This window comes from Leptidea sinapis, chromosome 6 (assembly GCF_905404315.1).
Source record: "Leptidea sinapis chromosome 6, ilLepSina1.1, whole genome shotgun sequence".
Taxonomy (NCBI): domain Eukaryota; kingdom Metazoa; phylum Arthropoda; class Insecta; order Lepidoptera; family Pieridae; genus Leptidea; species Leptidea sinapis.
The window spans coordinates 9,017,869-9,040,419 of NC_066270.1; the positions used below are offsets into that span (position 1 = coordinate 9,017,869).

The 22,551-nt window shown below is 34.4% G+C and overlaps 2 protein-coding genes across 2 annotated transcripts in view; one reads left to right on the plus strand and one right to left on the minus strand.

Annotated features, from left to right (window-relative positions):
* Window positions 1–7,352, minus strand: part of LOC126964993 (sodium-coupled monocarboxylate transporter 1-like) — a 48,096-nt gene extending 40,744 nt beyond the window's left edge. Inside the window, exon 1 of the mRNA XM_050808385.1 lies at window positions 7,075–7,352. Coding sequence (XP_050664342.1) covers window positions 7,075–7,110 — 36 coding nt within the window. The 5' untranslated portion in view covers window positions 7,111–7,352. The remainder of the gene's footprint in view (window positions 1–7,074) is intronic.
* Window positions 7,353–10,712: 3,360 nt separating this feature from the next.
* Window positions 10,713–17,465, plus strand: LOC126965118 (uncharacterized). The gene is made up of 3 exons (XM_050808584.1): window positions 10,713–10,841; window positions 10,911–11,339; window positions 16,273–17,465. Exons 1-3 carry the CDS (start codon window positions 10,815–10,817, stop codon window positions 16,360–16,362), a joined length of 546 nt encoding a protein of 181 aa, XP_050664541.1. The 5' UTR covers window positions 10,713–10,814; the 3' UTR covers window positions 16,363–17,465.
* The last annotated feature ends 5,086 nt before the right edge of the window (window positions 17,466–22,551 follow it).

The following is a 22,551-nucleotide window of genomic DNA, read 5'->3' on the forward strand; positions in this document are numbered from 1 at the left end:
GGGTATCTAGTTTGATTGCAGTGTCAATGGAGAGCTTGTTTAAGTGATTTTTCAATTGCCTGCTGAAGTGGTCGATTGATTAATTGTTCTTAAACGTTCAATTTCCTGTATGAATTAACCGACCTTTTGTACGAGCTAGTTTTTTTTTAATAAATCACCTGTTTTATTGATTTAACAGAATGATGCTGGTAGGTAGATGTCAACTTCAAAGGTCCGCCAAATTAAGTATTTTTTAACCGACTTCAAAAAGGAGGAGGTTATCAATTCGATCGGTATTTTTTTTATGTATGTTCTAATTTCTTGAATGAAAAGTTGATTGATTGAAAGAAAAGTTGAAAAAGTGTGCAGCTTATGTAGTAAATAATAGTTCAAAAAGCTTCCACTACGGCGCTAGTGTAGGCACAGGGTATTGGAAATATGGTGAATGTAGCAATTGTAAATGAATTGAAGTATGTCGAGTTAAAAAAATAATAGTATTGTCGTCTAAAGTAGTTAATTATTGAAAATTTCAACAACTTACGCTGTACAAAATAATGTAGTCAATATAACCTTAAAGAGTTATTATGATAAAACGTGTAGCTAGAGTGATTAGTATTATTTTATATTTGGCGCTTCTTTTAAGAATTACCCTGATGCTACTGTAGCGCCACCCTAATTTAACGCATTTTGACAGACACTTTTTCATATACACAGGTCATTCTCCTTGCCCTCCATAAACATTTTGCATATTCTCGGTTTAGGTTTATTCTCAGGTATAAAGTTACACAAAGTTTATTAGAAATGAAAAGTTTAAGACGAATATATAATAAATTGTTTTAATAGGAGTTAATATCTCTAATAATGTTCCAATGTATAATGATTTAAGAACGATTAAATAATGAAACCATTCCATACGATGGCCAATTACTATAATGCGTACTCTATGGACGTTAGCGTACGTTATGGTACTATTGCGATATGAGTACGATACAATAAAAGCGGTAAAATCCGGTTTGGTCCTCATTAAATCTTCTTTGAGGCGGTAATGTCCGGACACAAATACGTGATGAAGCGATCAACAAGAACTCATGAGGTTTCGACTCAGCTATGGGTCATACCGCATTCCTTACAATAAACATATTAATTGGATGATGTGTTGGCTTCTGAGAACTTGAAAGCAATTAGATAATATAATATATGAAAAATTAGGCATTAGTAATCAGTATTACTGTCATTTTTTGTACCTAACAAGCCCAAGGTAACATTTCATTTAGAACAAATAAAAGTTTCTTCTGTTTCTACCCACTAAAATTACCACCACATTACCTACCTACATTACCCACACATGGGTAAAATTGATTGAATTAGGCTTTTATTAATATTTTGCGGAAATCCATAAGTAAATTCCGCTAAGTTTTGTCTTTAATCAATTAGACAAGAGTTTCTACTCTACACGAGGCATCTTCAGGATATGTTGACAGATGGCCGTTGGGGCAGGAAAGTCCTCGAATGGCGTCCATGCACCGGAAGACGCAGTGTTGGTAGTGTTGGTAGGCCCCCACAAGATGGACTGACGATCTGGTCAAGATCGCCGGAACGTTGGATGAGGGCAGCGCAGGACCGATCGTCGTAGATTAAGTAGATATTTTTAAATTTTTACCGCCTAGTAAAATATTTAACCCATTTTCGTTGAGATATAATAAAAAATTGCTGGTAAAAACTTGCAGACAGTTGCCAAAATAAAGACATATGGAAAAGTCAGGAGGGGTTCTTGCATGCCTTGCACGTTAAATTATATGTAACTTTTTAAATATTTTAGTATATAATTTATATTTTCATGTAATTTAAGTAATATTATGCTTAATGAGCATTACTACCTAATGATGATAATTATCGAATAAAATTAGGTATATACCTACCTACCTACCTATATAAGAATGTAATTTCATAGCAATTCACCTAATCCTGGCCCAAATATATGCATAATATGTTGAACAATTATAATATTTATTTTTTCAATACAACATAGTAAAAAATATAATAATTTTATCAAATTAATGTATTGTCATCGCTTATCGATAAATCTACGAGGTTTGAACGTGGCCGTTTAAAGTGGGTCAAAATCGCACCCAAATGAGTCGGTTACAAACAAACATACATACAGTTGAAGCTAATAAAAGCGCGTAAAAAAGATATTTTGTCATGCGCGAGCCAAGATAATCTATTTATTTTAAACATAAACGGCCTTAAAAATAAAATTGGCATAAAGCATAAACCAAAAATATGTAAAATGTTTATAAATAGACATTTTGCTTACGAATGATTTGTTCGGACGTATAACGTTTCCCGCGTTTATTTGCAAGGCAGCTTGTCATTCGGAAAACTTCAGAATTATCATTGTATTGACAGTGTTGTCAACAATAATGTAAACATTTTGCATTTTCTTTGTTTATCATCAGTTATAACTTTATACCAAGTTTATTTGTAAGGCCGAAATGGTTTTTTAAATTGATATGGTCACTAAAAGATAATGCTAGGTTAGTTAATTAAGTAATCCCTACTGATATGTAAAATCTAGTAACTTATGATAGAAGGACCCTAAATTGAGACTGAATAAATTGACTGACTTGGTATTATACGGATGTCACAACTTATTACGGTAGTACCTACCTAGTCTCGCAATTCAGTTCAGTTGCGAGACTAGGTTTTTTAACCTAGTCTTAGTTCAAAAAAGGAGGAGATTCTCAATTCGTCGGTATGTTTTTTTTATGTTTGTTACCTCAAAACTTTCGACTGGGTCAACCGATTTTGATAATTCTTTTTTATTTATATTAAAATTTATATATAGGTATAATTCTATAAATTTTTGGAGTCGGTATCATCCAAGATAGGTTTGAAACTACATACATAGTTATAGGTGAGATGTGCTTGAGTTGTGAGGAGGTGAGAGGCGAGAGCGGGTCGCGGCGGAAGGACACCGATTCCAAAAATTACAATAATCGTAATTAGAATTAGATTAATTAATTAGATTGTATAAAAATACGCAATTATTTTTATACTTTTTAGTGCATATTATATCTATTGTTTTGGAATAGTGTTTTTGAAGTCGGGTGATTTTTTGTTAATTTTTTTTATTTACAAGTTATGTTATTTATTTTAAATATATCATAATCAAAAATATGTGGCATTACTTACGAAAATCCAGAAACTTACAGAATGACCTGAGTGCCTACGTGTTTAAGTTGGACCTATATCCAATTATTAGTTAGGCTTAGTTATTTCATATGAATCATATCTAGGACTACTTAACTCTTCATAAAATCTTCTTAAAACTTAACAACGAAAAATAGTCTATTAATTCGATTCTCGAACGATTGTTCGAACGAAGTTCAAAATTAGCCAATTAAAAAAGTCGTATCAAAATAGATTGATTAGTCGGGCGTGGAAACAATCATCAAAGATCTCACCATAACATTCTCGGCTAATGTTTTAAACGATCGAAGACTATAGTCACAGCTATATTGGAGAAGATAAATTAAACCAACGCCAATGATTCAACCAGAATGCTGAATAACTAACATTATTGCTAAGTAGATATATTATTTCACGTGACGATGGTAAAAGGCCTGATGGCATGACGTTGATTCCTTGGAGTCGTGGAAAGCCGCTGGTGTGGGATGCGATTTGGACACGCTAGCGCCCTCTCATATTGAACATTCATCTAGAGTGGCAGGTGCAGCGGCGGAAACTGCCGAAAGCCTAAAGCGGAGGAAATGGTGATGCATATTTCCTCCGCTTCGGATCGGATACATATTTGTTCTCTTTGGGGTGGAGACGATGGGTCCTTGGGTTTCATCGGCACAAAAACTCATAACAGAATTATCCAGGCGTCTAACCGATTTAATAGGTTACCCAAGATCTGGTACGTATCTCTGTCAAAGGATAAGTTTGGCCATACAAAGAGGTAACGTTGCCACCTTCATGGGCACCTTACCTCCGACAGCGTTTTTAATGATATTTACTATTTGTAATTAATAAATTTTATTACATTAGTTAAGTTTTATTTTATTATTTATTATATAAACAGTGTTATTCATTATTTGATCGCTATAAAAATATTTCTCAGTAGGCTTTCACCAATAATAATGAATAATTAAGGCTTAGCGATTACGCCTTCTTTATATACATATGATGTGCGAAAGTTTATACTTTTATTGCCACTTCTTTAAGCGTCTTTATATTGAGCCTAAATTTGAATAAAAATAGCGAGGGTTACAAAATTGAGTATTTGCATAAATTATTTTTATTATAATTAATAGTACAGTAATTAATAGTATTTAATTTCATTAAAGTAAAAGAACTGTTTTCCAATTGTTTTCTATCTTCCCCGATGGTGGCTAGTGCAAGAAGAAGAGAAAGAAGAAAGAGGAGAATTCTCCAACATATTAAATTATGTTTTTTTAATTCTCATATTATATTACAAGATTATAAACTCATTAGTTGCCATCCGTGCTAACGTTTTTCCGAAAACCTATCCATTCGTTGTTGATATCATTCTGGTCTCCGTTGGAACGGGTTGTGGGATGAATTTCGATAAAAATTCACTCCAATTTCTCCCAGACTTCTTGATCTTACGTCGGCACATATAATATCTAATAGCCATTCCGTATGTACCATTTATTTTTATTTAATATATAAAATTCTCGTGTCATGGTGTACGTAATTGAAACCCTCCGAAACGGCTCGTCCGATTTTCGTGAATCTTAGCGTGCATATCGGCTAGGGTGGAGAATCGGACAACATCTATATTTCATCCCCCTAAATGTTAAGGGTTAATAATGTTAATAATGTCCACCCCTATTTTTTTATTTTTTTGGACGTAATGTTTTTATGATTCAGCATTAAAAAATACATACAATTTAAAATTTTCACCTTTCTACGAACAACCCCTGGTTTTTTAATCGGGAATTTTTTATATTATTCCGTTCCATGAACAGATCGGCGGGTTGCAAGATGGCAATCGAATACAATACTTATAGTACGATATATTTGGTAGGTCTGAGAAACAGTCGGTTGCATCTATTTTTTATACCGTAAAAATTTAAACTATTGATTTTTTTTAAATTACATTGTATGGCAATACAAAGTTCAGCTATATTAACATAATAATTATATTATATATACATAACATATTAATGTTAAGTATGGATAGAATTAAAAGATCAACAGCTGTTGGATAAAAGCAATTACATAATTCATTAGAAGTTTCTTGTTAAACAAACAAATTGAATATATTATACCGATTCATAAGTTGTTGCTAATTTTACAGTTCATAATCATTTTACTGATTGTAGATCATAACCACTATTGTTACAAATTCTACAACTTGTTAGAGAAGGATGGCTAGGTCGTGTCATGATTATCACACAAACTAATTCCTTGTGAACTTAAATGTTCTTCTTCTTCCTCTTCTTAGTCGGGCACTCTTGTCAGAGTGGTCGTGGTTACGCTCACGAGGTACACGTTGGAGTGTTCGGTGGGTCGATATCTTTTCTGAGGGTAGCTCTCCTGGCGATGTGCTTCCATTTCTGACGGTTAGAGGCGTTGCGAGTACACTGGACCATGGTGGACTCAGTAGCCTTTGTGATGGGGTCTTGGCAATCGACCGCGTGCTCTCTTGCCTTCCACCTGGCCCTGAACTACCAGTCTCTCCATCGAGTTCTCATTTCTAGAGACGTGACCTAAGAACTTAAGTATCCTTAGTTGCACAATTGACGATAGACTTAAATGTTATGTAATAATATTTTAGCACCACCCACGAACAAGACTAAGTAAACTATTTACCAAGATGTAGAGTTTATAGGATCAGGATTGAAACTGGCTGTACTTAAGATCTCACAACCTTAAACACTAAAACAACCAAAGAAATGTTTAAAACTTTACTTTTCTTCGACTGCAGAAAGCACCCTGAAGTCATTTTTGATCATCGGTCAGTGATTTAGTTCTGAAAGCGACTTATTTTAGATGACAATCAATTTAAAACCATGATGGTTAGATTATACACTTACAGCCGTTCCCAATATTCAGTCTATCTCTTACTTGAGATAAAAATCGTAACTATCGCTGACTTTTCTGTCCCAATAAACTTATCGACGGTAACTCACCTTATCCGCACGCTGTCGGTCAATGTCGTATAGCTTACCAGCGATAGAAGTTTGTATGGAAATTTCAATTCACGCGTCCCAATATAAGGCGGTAAGAATGACTTATCGGATGTATTGGGACAGGTTCAGATTATTGACAGCTAATAAGTGACAGTAGAAGGTAGTAATTTATCTCTATCTGTAGATAGTATATTGGGAACGGCCGTTAGAATGTTTGATAAGTCTAAAGAACAGCTCTATGGCTTCACCTGGACCAAAACTATTAGGGTCTGAAAATATCAGAAAAAGAATGTAGTACCCCTCCTTTTTTAGCACTTCCTTGTGGAGGCAATGCCGTGCATTCCAAGTCTACCTGGTCCATGCTTTTAGAAATCCACGTTTTATTTTGACAAGATTTGATATTCATTACTTAATATTTAATTGTAAAAATAAATAGTAGTTAAAAAGAAACTAAACATTTTATAAAAAATCGAACTAAAAAATAGAAAATATTTCCTACTTTTTAGTGTGGTTTATTTATAAAAGCGTGATTATTATGTTTTTTTATTAAATATAATTTGTATTGTTAAATTAAAAATTCTCTTTGGTACCTATTCGAAAATTTCCGAAAAAAATTATATAAATTAGCAAAACTCTTTTGCAAATTGTAAATGGGATAATTTTATCAAATTACTGTAATGTCATCGATAAATCTACGAAGTTTGAACGAAATCTGGCCAAAAAGTGGGTCAAAATCGCGCCCAAATGAGTCGGTTACAAACAAACATACATACAGGTGAAGCTAATAAAAAGTGTGTAAAATAGTAGTAAAAATAAACTGTGCTGTAAAATATGATCTCCTATACAAATATAATATTTCTATCAATTATTAATGGTGAATTATGCAATAATAATTAATCAAATAGTCAATAGTAACTAATCTATTACTTACCATATTTGTCACCATCCTTAATCCAAACAGTGCCATAACTTGTTTATTTGAAAAAAAAAAAAACGTATCTGATTTCCTTTACATGTCCTAACACGGAAGATGTTCTGTTGTGTTAAAGCTCCGACAGACTGCAGGCCCTACACAGCCTCGGAAGTACGCTACACAAAGTCCCGTGCACCAATAAAAAGTAATTAAGACTATGAATGACATGGAACAGTTAATTTACCACACATTTTTTAATTCATTGAGATCTAACAAAACAAACAAACCAATTAAAACTTTACGATTTGACTCTAACACGTATAAGTATTTATGTAAATGTATTTATATATTAAAACATCTGCAATAATTTAAATCGGTGATTATAACACTAAAAATGACACAATGGATGTAGGTTATATAATGTCTTTAAACACGAGCGAGCTAAATAAGAGCGACCGTTATTCTACATCAATTATTATTACTTATTGAGTTTTTGCTGCAATCTAGTAACACTATAATAACCTTAACTAACAATATATGCAATTCAAAGAATCTAAGCGTAATAAACCCGTGATATCAGCAACAATTGGTCGTGCGTAGAATCAATCGGCTTCGACATCATGATAACTCTTTGAATTTCGAATGTTTACGAGAAGCGGATATTGTAGTAATTTCTAGAATTTATTTTTCAAGTCTTACGGTTCCGTATTCCCATTTTGCATTTGTTTGTTGGTGGAAATAAACTTTATAGAACGGTTAGACAATTTCGTGTTACGTAGAGACGTTGCTTCACAATATCTATGTCTTCTACCGCATTTATCACGGAGGGTGTTCCGAAGAGCTGTTTGAAGTGATTCCTGCCGCTGAATTCTACTTTCGCCCCACACTTTAGGATATCATCCCCACCATTTGGATGTGTGGCGTTTCACCACAGTGCGGTTTTTCAGGACCTTTCTTCTACGTTCATCCAAGTTGTAGAATGAGCTTCCTTGTTCGGTGTTTCCACGACGATTCGACATGGGTACCTTCAAAAAAAGCGCGTTAAAATTTCTGAAACGTCGGCAACGCTCAAGAGATGTGGGCGGCAGTGATCACTTAACATCAGGTTACCCGTAAAATTGCTTGTCCGTTTCTTACATAAAAAAATAATTAGTATTTGTGACTAAACGAAGCAATGTAGCTGTTAGCTAATAAGCTTATCTCCCTATCTAGTGGTCCATACAAATAATTATAAAAAAAATCTTGACTTTTTTAGTATAATTGTCGACTTGTTTGGTTGACTTTGTTCATTTCTTTACTTTCGTTAGATCATAGAATGGTTGTTTTGACGCTTAATAACTATTTCACACATATTTTCGAATATGTTATACCACTGTTGTTGTAACTACAACTGGTGAATCTTAATAAATAAATAAATAATAAAATAAAAAAGTCGATACGTCTGTGATCTTTGTCAAAAAATTAAATCTTATCAATACCAAGGGGAAAGAGTTTTTCGCATTTTATATGAAAATTCAAACTATGATTTTTTTTATTTTTTTTATACTTTTAATTACACTGTTATAATATGTGTTAATTTATTCGATGACTTGTTGCCATTTTGGAGGTAATGACATAATCTCGTTGCTGTAGAAGTTTTAGGACTTCTTCTTAATCCTAGATAGAAAGAAATTTTGTGTGTGTATCTAGCAACAGTGGGACTCTTCTTCATCTGTTTTTAAGCTATCTAATCTTTCGTTCATTTCTTTTTTTTTGAAGGTGTAACAATCTGTCACTGCCGGATTAGATTATTGGCTAAAGATATTGTGTATGTTCTAGCGTTAAGTTTAGAGATGAAAGACTACAGCCCTTTCTAAAGTTCAATTCCGGTCACTTTCAACAAGAAAGAAAAAAGAATTTCTAATAGCTGGATAAAAACATTTGAATAACTTATTTTTTTTAATGTAATCTTTTTATTGTTATCAAAACGTGCCGGATACAAATAGTAGGGTCATAGAGATTTTATTACAAAATTTATGCATACTTTATACGAAAAGACTGTTCTCCGACATAATATGAATTTGGTTATTTTTTTTAAAGTGACACTTCTGGAAACTCTCTGGTTGTGGCAGTTGAACCAGACATACAAGATTTATCAATTATACGTCTTCCGAACGGTTGGCTCAGTGGAAGAGCGATCGCACGGAACGCGAGAGGTCGCCGATTCGAGTCCCCGCATCGTTCATAATTTTTGTTTTCAAATTTAATTAGCGTGTTATGAATGTTCAAATTTAGGGGAATTTTACTAGGAAGTACTTAAGTATCTGCTTCGAGCACTATAATTATGCTTCCTACTAGAACAAGAGCAAGCTAGAAGGAAAATTTCTACCCTTTTTTTTATTTTTCCCTCAGTCCTCCATTCCTCGGATTCGCTCTCAGGAATTTGGTTGCATGGTCGATGCCTTCGAGATACATGTCACACACTCAAATGAGATTAAGATTCAGATTTTCATACCAGCTTATATTATATCGATAAAGAATCCCTGTGAATGGTAATTACTCCGTGTTCTAATAGGGACATATATAGATGAACATAATTTTTTGTTATTTGGTTGAGTTCTCGTGACAGGATTCGTCATGCTCGCCTAAATGTTACTGCTTGTGGTAGCGACGTGGGGCGGGTCGTTACTTTCCCTATAATTTGGTCGAGGGTGGCGATGGCTAATTTATGCACCATGCTCATGAACGGGCGCTACTTTTTTTAAGGAAAATAAGGGACGAGACGAACTGCACGTTCAGCTGATGGTAATTGATACGTTCTGCCCATTGCAATTCAGTGCCGCTCAGGATTCTTGAAAAACCCAAAAATTCTGAACGGCACTACAATTGCGCTCGTCACCTTGAGACATAAGATGTTAATTTTCATTAGTAATTTCACTAGCTACGGCGCCCTTCAGTCCGAAACACAGTAATGTTAACACATTACTGCTTCGCGGCATAAATAGGCGCCGTTGTGGTACCCATAATCGAGCCGGCATCCTGTGCAAAGGAGCCTCCCACTACGTGGCTGAATGATCCTGTGACCAGAATACCTTTATTTATTTATCATGTGTGTTTGGATTGATGTATCTACTGTACATGTACTGTAATTGAAATTATTTGTAAATCGATGAAACTGTAAATGTTCATTTAAAAGAGTGACAATGACTCTCTTGCCACTTCTTCTCATTAAAGCTCAATTTTTTCCAAAGTCGTGGTAAATCTAAAAAAAACATTTGACATTCATTTCGTTTGACGTTTCATTTTTTGTCACAGAGAATGTATTTGATTTCATAGCTAAAAGTGATGTAATTTTCTACAACTTTTTATTAATAGTTCTAAGATTTAGAATTATTTATTGAACGCGGACAAGATCGTGGCCAGAAGCCGGTATATTTCGTTTTAATCTTTTTTGACATTATAAAATATATTTCTAATTGTAAAAGTTGTTGCATTATCATTAATTAAAACCACTCACTAAGCCGCCATACCTATAAGCTTAACACAGCGACTGATAATTAGTATAGGTAGCCACTTTGCATTCCGATTCCGAAAATTTCAATAGATATGAATTAATTATGTGTGTTGTTGCAGAGTATTTTATGGGAGGGCACCTCGCGTCAACAGCCAAGAGTTGCGCAAATGATGAGAAGCATCGAAAGTGTCCCCACCACCCCCGGATGTAATGCGCTTACCTTATATACTCGGTGGCAACTACACACTGGACATATCGCGAACACATGTACATGAGGATGTGTGATAAAATGGTATGTGAGCGTTGTACTTGACACGAGGTGGACGTCGAACAAACATAATTTTCTTAAACTTTTCTGCAGATGTTGCGGTCATTGATGTTAATCGCGGTTGTCGGAAGTACAGTGGCACGCCCGGAACCTCCCAGGTCTTACGGTCCTCCGGCTACCTCGTACGGAGTCCCAGCGCCGCAGTACGGACCTCCACAGCAACCGATTGTTCATAAACACGTCTATGTACACGTGCCGCCGCCAGACAATGAACCACCAGCTCCAGCCAAGCAGATCTATGTGCCACCTCCGCAGAAACATTACAAGATAGTCTTCATCAAGGCACCTACGCCACCAACACCCACAGCTCCGGTTATCCCAGTTCAGCCGCAGAATGAAGAAAAGACTCTTGTATACGTGCTGGTGAAGAAGCCTGATGAACAACCTGATATTGTGATTCCAACTCCAGCGCCCACGCAACCCTCTAAGCCGGAAGTATATTTCATCAGATATAAAACACAGGTGCGTAAATAGTTATAATAATATAATAAAAATAGTTATATATAAATTACGTGACACGTTGTTTGTCCTCGATGGACTCCTATACTAATGAACGGATTTTAATGGGGATTACTTCATGGAGTGCAGTTTGATCCAACTTGAGAGATAGGATAGTTTTTATTTCGAATTATAACCCATAATTATTTTTATTTTCAATGTTTGTTTTGTATTGACATATTTTCTATGAGGGCTTCAGTGACGCACGGTTTGACAGTTCTGCTGTGAAACAATCTCATGATAACAACAGGGAGCATTCTTTACGAAATAATTCTTGATGTTTTGAAATATTATTGGCAAATTCCTATAAAACAGTATTTTTTAATTATCTACAGAACAACGTCTGTCGTGTCAGCTAGTAGTTATATATATATCTTGAATTATATTGAAAATTGGCTTAAAAGTATTGACCTAAAATTATTGTCACCTAGTTTAGTGACCGATTTGAAGAGTAGTAGACATTATTTAGTAAAGTGTGGAAGTGCTTTGCGTTTACTTTACTTCAGTTTCGGGCAAAAAATATTGTTTTCGTTGTATTCGTACCTATACCGTTTTTATCCAAAAAGCTGGTGATAAATTTGAGAATAATTTTATAAAGTAACTAATTAATCAACTCAGAAATCTATAGTTAAACTAGTTGACTCAGCAAACGTTGTATTGCCATATAAAGTAGTAAAAAAAATTATTAAAATTTTTTGGGTATAAAAAATAGATGACGACCTATTCTCAGACCTACCAAATATATCGTACATAAAATTTATAGTACTGCAATAATCAGTATAGTCCATTGCCATCTTGTAACTCTATTGCGTATCTGTAGATGGAATAAAATAATATTAAAATCGCGATACAAATATAAAATAGGTGTTGTTTGTGTGATCGGGTGAAAATTTGAAGTTACATGTATTTTGAATGCTGATTCAGAAAAGAAAAATTAAAAAAAATGTAAAAAAAAATATTTAGGGGTAGGTGACCCTTGGGGCATGAAAAATAGATGTTGGCCGATTCTCAGACCTACCCGATATATACACAAATTCACGATTTTTCTACAATAATAAGCCTTTTGCTTAAAAAAAATTAACACCTATATGAAGTGATTTAATTTAATTTATATTATTAGACACGTTCGGTCTATTTAGTATACGTAGTGGTCAAAAGTAGAAAAAAATAGGATACTTATGATATTTTTTCTTTTTTTAACATATTTAATGTTTGAACATATAAAAATTATATACTATTCTTTTTACACTGGTCATATACTTAAAGTTCTAACAAATCCGATTGAATCTGAGCGGAGCGAGGAAAAATGGCGGCAAAATAAATTCCGCTTGATATTTTAGCATATTTCTAGTTTAATGTAGATCCTCCGCAAGAACCTATTAAAAATAGAATATTTTGTACCGGACCTTGTACTATTTATATCACAGCAAACATTTAACATGGCGGCCATTTGATCGCCAATCGCGCATCATTTTGTTCAAATTTTCATGGTTTTCCGGAACCGAAACCAACTGCGAACACCTTAGTCACTTCTTGCAACATGTGTTATATATGGTTCTATTAGCTGGTACAACACTTATATATGTTTTTTTTATTTATTTATTCAGTACAACCACTTTACACATATTATCCTTACAAACTAGTTTTAAACATACAGGTTAAGGTGTCTGATATGTGGAACAATTACGGTGTACATAGCATTGCCAAAACACTTAAAAAATACTAATACTAAATGACGTTACATTTATAATAACTCATAACAATAACATAAACTAAATTCTTAAATGCTCCCAAATCTTTAGTTTAAAACTATATAAATAGTCATGAAACACGTCCAACTCAATGCGACCATTTATTAAATTGTACTCCTCAAGAATGCACTTGATTATTCTAGAATGTAATATTCTACTATGCATTATTCTAGAATGGAAATTTTATTTAAATATTAGTACGAAACTATTATTTGAAACAAAAAACAGATATCTCAATACTATTAATATAAGTACCTACAAAGATTTACTGATGATATAGGATTTTCAAATTGGCTGAATAAGCTGAAAGAGATTGTATGAATTAAAGTGTAAGGCTGAGATAGATCTCAAATAAGTATTCTAAATCTAAGTCTATAAAGTATATAAGTGTGATAAAACGCGACCTTCACGATCAGCATAATTTCAGCTGTAAAATGACTGTAAAAACGAAATCAAAGATCATGCTAAGCGTACACTCAACCAACTTTTACGTGAGTAAAGTGTGAGAAAAGTCTAAGTATGCTTTGTAAATCTCAAAATCAAATTCAAATTACATTTATTAAAAATCACTTATTGAACGTCAAAAACTACCACCCATTCAAAAAAAGACTGCCTCAGACCTGAGAAGAATGGGCGCAAGAAACTCAGCGGGTTTTTTTTTTGATATAAAAATATGGATTACAATGTGATATCATACAATAAACATTTATAATTAAAGAGCCTGAAGGTGTTCGCTCCATTCCCAGTCTGTAGTGGCATTAAGAAAATCGTTAATGCTATAGTAACTTTTCCCACACAAACGTTTCTTAACAATTCTTTTAAATTTCGTAACACATTTGTTTTGTACATTTTCTGGGATTATATTGTAGAAGCATATACATCGCCCAATAAAAGACTTACTAGCTCGACCCAACCGAGTAGTAGGCATAACAAGTTTATGTTTGTTCCTCGTGTTAACATTATGAATGTAACAGTTTCTAGAAAATTCCTTACGTGCTTATAAAAATACATCTCAGCCTCTATAACCGTTCAGAATTAATATTATATCCGTCCGTCTTCAAGTCCTCAAGGATGCCTGCTAGATTATGGGTACCACAACGGCGCCTATATCTACCGTGAAGCAGTAATATGTAAGCATTATGATGATAAGGGTTTAAGCCCATGCAGCCAAATTCTTTTTTTCAAGTTAAATCCAAAATAGTTTAATTAACTTAGATTACTTTAAGTTATCACTTCCGTCGGACGTCCCGAGACTCAAACATTTTTTTTAATTGGTACAAAACATCAGCCATCTAGGATTTAATAAATAAGCTTAATCACTCTACGTATTTTAAAATTATTGACGAACAGTTATTCGTAGTTATTCTAAATTTAAATAAAAACTCTTTAATAAACGTACGTCGATTTCAAAAACTACGACGAGCCATAGACAATCAAAGTATATTTAGGAAACTCCAAATTGTTCTCAGTTCAAATAGTCGGTTTCATAACAATGTGGGGTTTTAAATAATAATAACATGTATGCATAATAATCTCCATTTAATGGAGGCACATTCTACTAAACGTTGATTGTTACATGTTGTCTTTCAACATAATGATAGCCACATACGTCTCATGAATTGTGAAATCATATCTACCGTGCACGGACTAGTAAAAAAAGAAGGACTCCGCGCCGTGATATTAATAGCAAGTGTAGCACCTTTATGCTAGTGTGTGTGCGGTTACGGGGTGTACCAGTTACACAATTTTTCCTCACTTAAATAATCAATATCCGGACGACCGAGCCTTGCTCGGATTTTTAAGAATGTACAAAACTTGAACAAAAAAAAAACTAATAGGACATCTGGATTCGAACCGGGGTCTTCTGCTTTCCGGATCACCCAATGTCCCATCTGAGCTATAATAGTCTTGTATATAGTGGCGAAATTTACCTTTGTATTCTAATGTTATTGTAGCTGTTTCTCATTCAAACATGGATAAAACCATTTTTTTTTTAAATTGAAACCTAGCTAGATCGATTTATCACCCCCGAAATCCCCTGCATACTTAATTTTATGAAAATCGTTGGAGCCGTTTCCGAGATTCAGATTATATATATATATATATATATATATATATATATATATACAAGAATTGCTCGTTTAAAGATATAAGATATATCCACTAATACTTTTATAGTATTGTTTTTACACTTTTTCATAGCGCACGACGGCATTTTTAAAATATTTTATTGCGACGCAAACTGATTTGTCACAGACGATGGCAAATCTAATAATGGCGGCCGATCGGCTTGTATTAGTGTAAGTGTATGCGTGGGGCTATGTATTCACACGTTTTCCGGCTTGTTTTGGTGCCTCACTAATATGTAAGGTGACACGGAGTCCTTCTTTTTTTACTCGTCCGTGCTACCGTGTTACATTCTGAATTCATCTTATATTTCTTCACAAAAACTAGGATTCCTGCCTCATGTAGAGAATTCTCTACTAATGCGTTATGTTCCAAACTAAGCGGGCATAAGATGCTTCGATTATTCTGGCTCTTCAGAATTTTCATGTGCTGGGGTTTTATCGTTAATTCGTAATCAATTTCAAAACATAGATATGTTACTTGTTTTACCAGTGGGAGGCTCCTTTGCACAGGATGCCGGCTAGATTATGGGTACCACAACGTAACCTACATATTTATGCCGTGAAGCAGTTATGTGCAATCATTATTATGTTTCGGTCTGAAGGGCGCCGTAGCTAGTGAAATTACTGGGCAAACGAGACTTAACATCTTATGTCTCAAGTATCCTGAGCGGCACTGCATTGTAACGGTCAGCTGAACGTCCTGCTCGTCTCGTCCCTTATTGTCATAAAAAAAATAAAAATGTATTTTGATATGTAGCTACTTTGTATTTGAAAAATGAATGCAAAAACAAATTGATAAACGTTAGGTACGTAAGTAAATAAATAAATTTTCAAATGTATGGCAGATTTTGACGTGCAATGAGTGATTTCATATCCTATTTTGCATAAAAATATTCGAATTCGAATATCAATCGGCTACTTTATTTTACCAATAGTTTTGTTTTTTTAAATAAGGTTTTAAAGACCACATAGTTTGTGTCATCTCGTCATCAATGTTAATTTCTTTTTAATTTTCAGAAACAGGAAGGTTACCCCGACGCAGTTCCACCCGCGCCTCAATATGGAGCCCCAGCATCAGCCCCTTCATCATCATACGGTGCCCCTTAATTACCTAAACACGAATAGTATAATCGAGTTATAACCAAAAATTACTTAAAGATGCGTGCTTGGTCTAATAAAGGCCTTATCGTCCACATGAAGGTACACCGTAGATCTAAAAAACAACCCAACAAACTGCCTTAATTCAAAAAGACGTAAACCGTTGCAGACAGTCGGACAGAAAACAGAAACTATACAAAAATAAACTAAATTCATATGCGTAATTTTACGGTGTATCACGATTCCCAACCTTTTTCTTTTTTAATAACATTTGGCAAAGAGGATGTAAATACTACGTAATGAGAGGCGGGATTGCCTAAATTAAAATTGAAATTTAGTTTAGTATGAAACGAGCAGTGATTTGACATAAGTTTGAATTAGTACTTATTGCAGTATGGCGATCGGCGACGAAGTATAATCCGGCTAAGTTTGAAAACGAACTTAAAACCTAGTGGATTTCGGCTATCTCCGTTTTTTTCAAGATTATAGCCGTCATCTGTCAATCTATCAATGACTGCATTTCATACAATCGAGTGAATCGCTTTTTTCTTAGAGATGTAGTTTCGAGTTTTCAAGACTTTAACAACACTGCGGATTTTAACTGCGAATTTATAACAATGAAATGTTGTCAAACATTTATGTCAACATTGCGTAGACATCTACAGGCACTGGCTTACTGTAAACAAACTGTGAAGATTTAGAACACCTCAATTATTCAAATGATTTCATTTTTCTTTAGTGTTAATTCCGCCAATATATATCTTTAAACAATTCGACACGTGTTTCGCCTCTACACTAGGCTCAAAGACCTAGTCTCGTGCCAGATTTTGGCGACCCAACATGTCGTGAGGATGCGAAACGCGTGTCGAATTGTTTAAAGACAAATATTGGCGGAATTAACACTAAAGAAAAATCAACTCATTTGAATAATTATGGATTTCCACAACGTAACGCCTACTTCAATAAATTTTCACCTCAATTATGTTTAAATAGATGGATTTATTGAGCGTAATAGTGACCAGCATTGCATCTTTATTTTATTGTTATTTACATCAAATTGATGTGGATTTGTAAATAATTTTTATACGTATCATTAAAAGTTATAATAAATATATTTATTTTTTATTTCTGCATATTGAACAATATTATATCCCACATTTTATATATACATACTAGCTGACCCAGCAAACGTTGTATTGCCGATATTAAAATCGCGATACAAAAGTAACTGTTGATCGTAGACGGGTGAAAATTTGAAGTTGTATGTATTTTTTAATGCTGACTCATAATCAAACAATTTAAAAAAAAAGTCAAAAAAATCAAAAAAAAAAATCGTGTTGACCACCCTTAACATTTAGGGGGATGAAAAATAGATGTTGTCCGATTCTCAGACCTACCTAATATGCACTCAAAATTTCATGAGAATCGGTCAAGCTGTTTCGGAGGATTTCAAAGTTTAACACGATGACACGAGATTTTTTTTTTGGAGGATATGGCATATTTTTATTTGGGAGAAATACTTCGTACAGACGTGAAAATATTTAAAAATAAAAAGAAAGTTGGGCCAATTCTAGTAATATGTCTATTCTATATTATATTAGTTGAATAGTTTTAACCCAAGTTTTTCCAGTACCTTCAAGGAGTGGCCATTTTCGATCACACACCCAAAGTGCTTTAATACACCAATAAGGAATAAATATTAAAGACATGTTTTCTCTGTTTTATGCAGAGATGTAAATATTTCATCATCACCAACATCAGCCGGAAGACGTCCACTGCTGGACAAAGGCCTCCCCCAAAGATTTCCACGACGATCGGTCCTACGCTGCCCTCATCCAACGTATTCCGGCGATCTTGACCAAATCGTCGGTCTATTTTGTGGGGGGCCTACCAACATTGCGTCTTCCGGTACGTGGTCGCCATTCGAGGACTTTACTACGCCAACGGCCATCTGTCCGTCGAACTATGTGCCCTGCCCACTGACACTTCAGTCTCGCACTCATTTGTCCTTTGTCGGTGACTTTGGTACTCCTACGGATCTCCTCGCTCCTCTTTCTAATACGATCTCGCAGGGAAACTCCGAGCATAGCCCTCTCCAGTAAAGACTTAAGTGCATAATATTAAGTCGATTTCCATCGATAAGACGACCGTAGGTATATTTACTTTTTCATGCATTTTTCATAGCTTAACTCATTGTGTCATTAACAACGCAACATGAGCATGGAACTGACAGTCATCACCCATCATTTCATCAAACTCATCAGAATTAACGTTACAATTCTTTAGTCACTTCGAGATAAATAATATATTTGTCTAGTGAGTATATTCTACTCAGGTGTACAAAGGCAGTAAACATACTCCGATTGCTTCGATGTACATGTGTAGGGGGAACGAACTTTCTCGTAAGTTATGCACACCTAGTACTTTATTTACTATAACTACGAGAACAATTAAAACGAAAGTAATTAAATAAAAGGCAGTAGTTAAGAAATGCATTTTAGTGTAACTTCCCTACCTGTATATCTGTGTATTTGTAAATAATAAATGACGTAGTTTCGGCCCATCTGACACGAAAGCACTTTTCGAGAAGGTGCACAAATGTAAATTGTAGAGAGCCGTTACTGAAACGTAAATTATATAAAGGTCGCGGGGACAAGGTAAATATTTCAGTATTGTTGATATTTCGTAACATACTACAAAGTACAGTGCTAATAAATAGCTCACACGGAGAGAGCAGTTAGAGACACGCTAAAAATGAAACCTGTAAATTAAATTTAGTATACCCAGTTCTTATGCAATATTTTATAAGTCATATTCACTTTAAGACAAAGTCCTCTGCCGCATCTGTCTGTTTGTCTGTTCGCGATAAACTTAAAACGTACTTGCACCGATTGCCATGCAGTTTTCACCAAGGATAGTGTGATTCTCGAGGAAAGAAGAGTACATAATTTGTTATAGTAGTTTTTGTATACATTAACGATTCATTTAATTCACGTTTTTATTATTCTTACGGTTACATTTCTTCTATTTTTTCAACCGCTCCATCTAATAAGAATTGTTGGAAAGATCAGGTTAACGACTTTTAGTTGTATCTACTATCTCGATAATAAATAAAACAAAAACATTAAACAAAATATAAATATCACATGTGAACATCTGTGTTCCTAGAGAATTATCTGAGGCACACTCACAGCGATTGTATTGTGCTTTCGACATTTCTTATTTAAATGCGTGCAGCAGTATTTTTATAGATCATATATACGTCTAGATAGACTATGACAGCTGTGAAAACGTCGAAAAAAATAGACTTTAGAACTAACCTCTAATTTGAGCAATTCATGTACACTAACACAAAGTGTCATACAAATCGCGAGTGTAAAACGTAGCTTTTCACGCACACTTCTAATATTCCTGGCCTGATTTTGTCGGTTGTCAAACAGCGAGAGACTATCTAGACGTATTCATTATCTATGGAAGGTATTTAGATTTCTATGGAGTTTGCTGACTATCGGTACGTCTGTCACGATTTTCTCTACGGAATGTATTTGCCCCTATTGTTATACGCCGTTAAGAGCATTTATTCAAAATGGCAAAGAGGATGTAAATACTACGTAATAAGAGGCGGATCTGACAAGAGACTTTTAATAATATTACTGATATAACAAGATAATATTTGCATTCCTGTATTTACATTATGATAAATAAACTAAAAAACTATTCATATAAGCAGGGCCGGATTTAAACTTAACGCCGCCCCTGGGCTGATTAAAAAAAATCTGCCCCAATACTGGAATTTTACGTAAACTTATAGTTCATATTATACTTTATTTTTTAAAACTAAAATAACTAATTTATTGCTGAATCTTTAATATATGCTATATATTCTAAAAACATGAATAAATATTTGTCTGCTAGGAAATAAATTGATTAAATCGTTTTATTATTATTTTTTACTAAACGTGCAAAAAATATAATTTACAAATAATGGATAAATTGAAATTCTTGAATTATCAATTAAACCAAAAATTATTAATTAAAATAATTAATTAATTATATTGTGCAATCTTGATAAGACTAAAAAAGTATTTTTTTGGTTTCAAAATTTTGCCGCCCTGGGCACTTGCCCCAACTGCCCCTAGTGGAAATCCACCGCTGCTGATATAAGTAGATACTTTTAAAAATTATTACAGCTCTTGAGTGGTTATATTATCACTGACTGTGTTAGAATAAATAGAGATGTGAAACATGGAATCGAACATTCATTTGCAACAGATTGCTGTTAAAAACAGCAAGGCGTTAATTTTTTAGCGAGATTCTAGTCAATGTATAAAATCGTTTGTCTATTATCAAAGCTAAATGTAGAAAAATAAATTTGGAACGGATGTTGAGATTAATAATTAACACTTCGTTGTCTGCCTGTCGGTCTATCAAGACCTGTTTTTTTTTTTATGGAATAGGAGGACAAACGAGCGTACGGGTCACCTGTTGTTAAGTGATCACCGCCGCCCATACTCTCTTGCAACACCAGAGGAATCACAGGAGCGTTGCCGGCCTTTAAGGAAGGTGTACGCGCTTTTTTTGAAGGTACCCATGTCGTATCGTCCCGGAAACACCGCACAAGGAAGTTCATTCCACAGCTTTGTAGTACGTGGAAGAAAGCTCCTTGTAAACCGCACTGTGGAGGACCGCCACACATCCAGATGGTGAGGATGATATCCTAACTTGTGGCGTGTCGTGCGAACGTGGAATTCGGCGGCAGGAATTAGGTAAAACAGCTCTTCGGAACACTCCCCGTGATAAATGCGGTAGAAGACACACAATGAAGCGACGTCTCTACGCAACGCCAAGTGATCCAGCCGTTCAAAGAGTACTGGGTCCCCGACAATTCGCGCTGCTTTGCGTTGCACGCGGTAGGCTGATACTGGGGTGCGCCATTTGCGCTGTTTGCTCTGAAAACTAGGTAGACGTCCCTTCTTCTTCTGCACGTTGAATTCTCTTCTCTTCCAATCTATTTTAACATTACGCAGGTCAGATAAAGCAGGCCGATATTCACTCACGACTTGATGACCCATACTTCTCTATTTTTATTTTTATCATAATTATGTGTCCCGGCATGTACCTAGTTATAAAACTAACTAACTATAAACTATTTCATCCACGAAAATACCCCATACAGGGGTCAATTCCATAACCCTACCAGTTGGCAGCTACTTATGTATTTATATCTCATATCTCAAAACAACGGCGGTTTAAGTTCTACGTCCTATAGGGGCTCAATGTTGATCTAATTATAAAGGCAAATTTGGCAAATAACTGTTGTATTTGATTGGCGAAGGAAGAATGTTTAATTTCCAAAGTATTTTAGCACATCTTTTAAAATTGTACGAAATCAACATAATTTTTTCCCATCTTTTTTTCCGTATGTTTCCGTTCAAAATGTTTCCTACCTACGATAGTATACAATAATCTATTACTAAATGTTAAGTCTAGGAACAGTAAAATCTTGCTATTTGACTATTCCACTTATAATTGGAAAGAAAGTATAATCGGAAATTTAATTTTAAAAGACAGAAAGTGGAAACTTGAACAATTTAAATATGAACGATATTTTCATAACAGCTACCGACGATTAAAGCTTATATGTATAGTGGTAACGAATGGTTTTCTTTTTAAATTAAAATTAAATATATAATAATGTACTTAAAACAATCTCATGTCTCATGAGACTTATCTAAAGCCGGATTAAGATATACTATATTTTAGTAAGTACATTAAGCACACATTTAGTAAATTATGTCGAACCACGAGTATAATAAGTTGTACAAATGTTTGTAACAAACACATTGAGTTCCGTTATGATGTAATGCGAACACAAAGATATTATGAGCTATCCCACGGCATCATTATTCTACTGTATCTGCATTTTCACTTTCACGGGTACCATGAACCATCCTCACAAAAATAATTGTAGATGTGCATTCAGCATTGTGTTTTCGCGCCAACCGCGGTTGTCGGAGGTATAATTTGTATTGTAAATCACGTCTGACCTATATCTTGTATGACGGCTGTATTATATTACGATACAATACACGCATGGAATATAAAAAGCGATTATAGTCCGGCAAATTTTTAGTTGCGACATTGTTACTTCACTAATATTCTAATCATTGCAATATAAATCCTACTAATATTATAAAT

Bases quoted from the DNA above. Each gene is read 5' to 3' on its own strand.
- LOC126965118 (XM_050808584.1), top strand. From the start codon at position 10,815: ATGTACATGAGGATGTGTGATAAAATG. The intron at 10,842-10,910 runs GTATGTGAGCGT...ACTTTTCTGCAG, and splicing joins TGAGGATGTGTGATAAAATG to ATGTTGCGGTCATTGATGTT. The intron at 11,340-16,272 runs GTGCGTAAATAG...TTTAATTTTCAG, and splicing joins TCATCAGATATAAAACACAG to AAACAGGAAGGTTACCCCGA.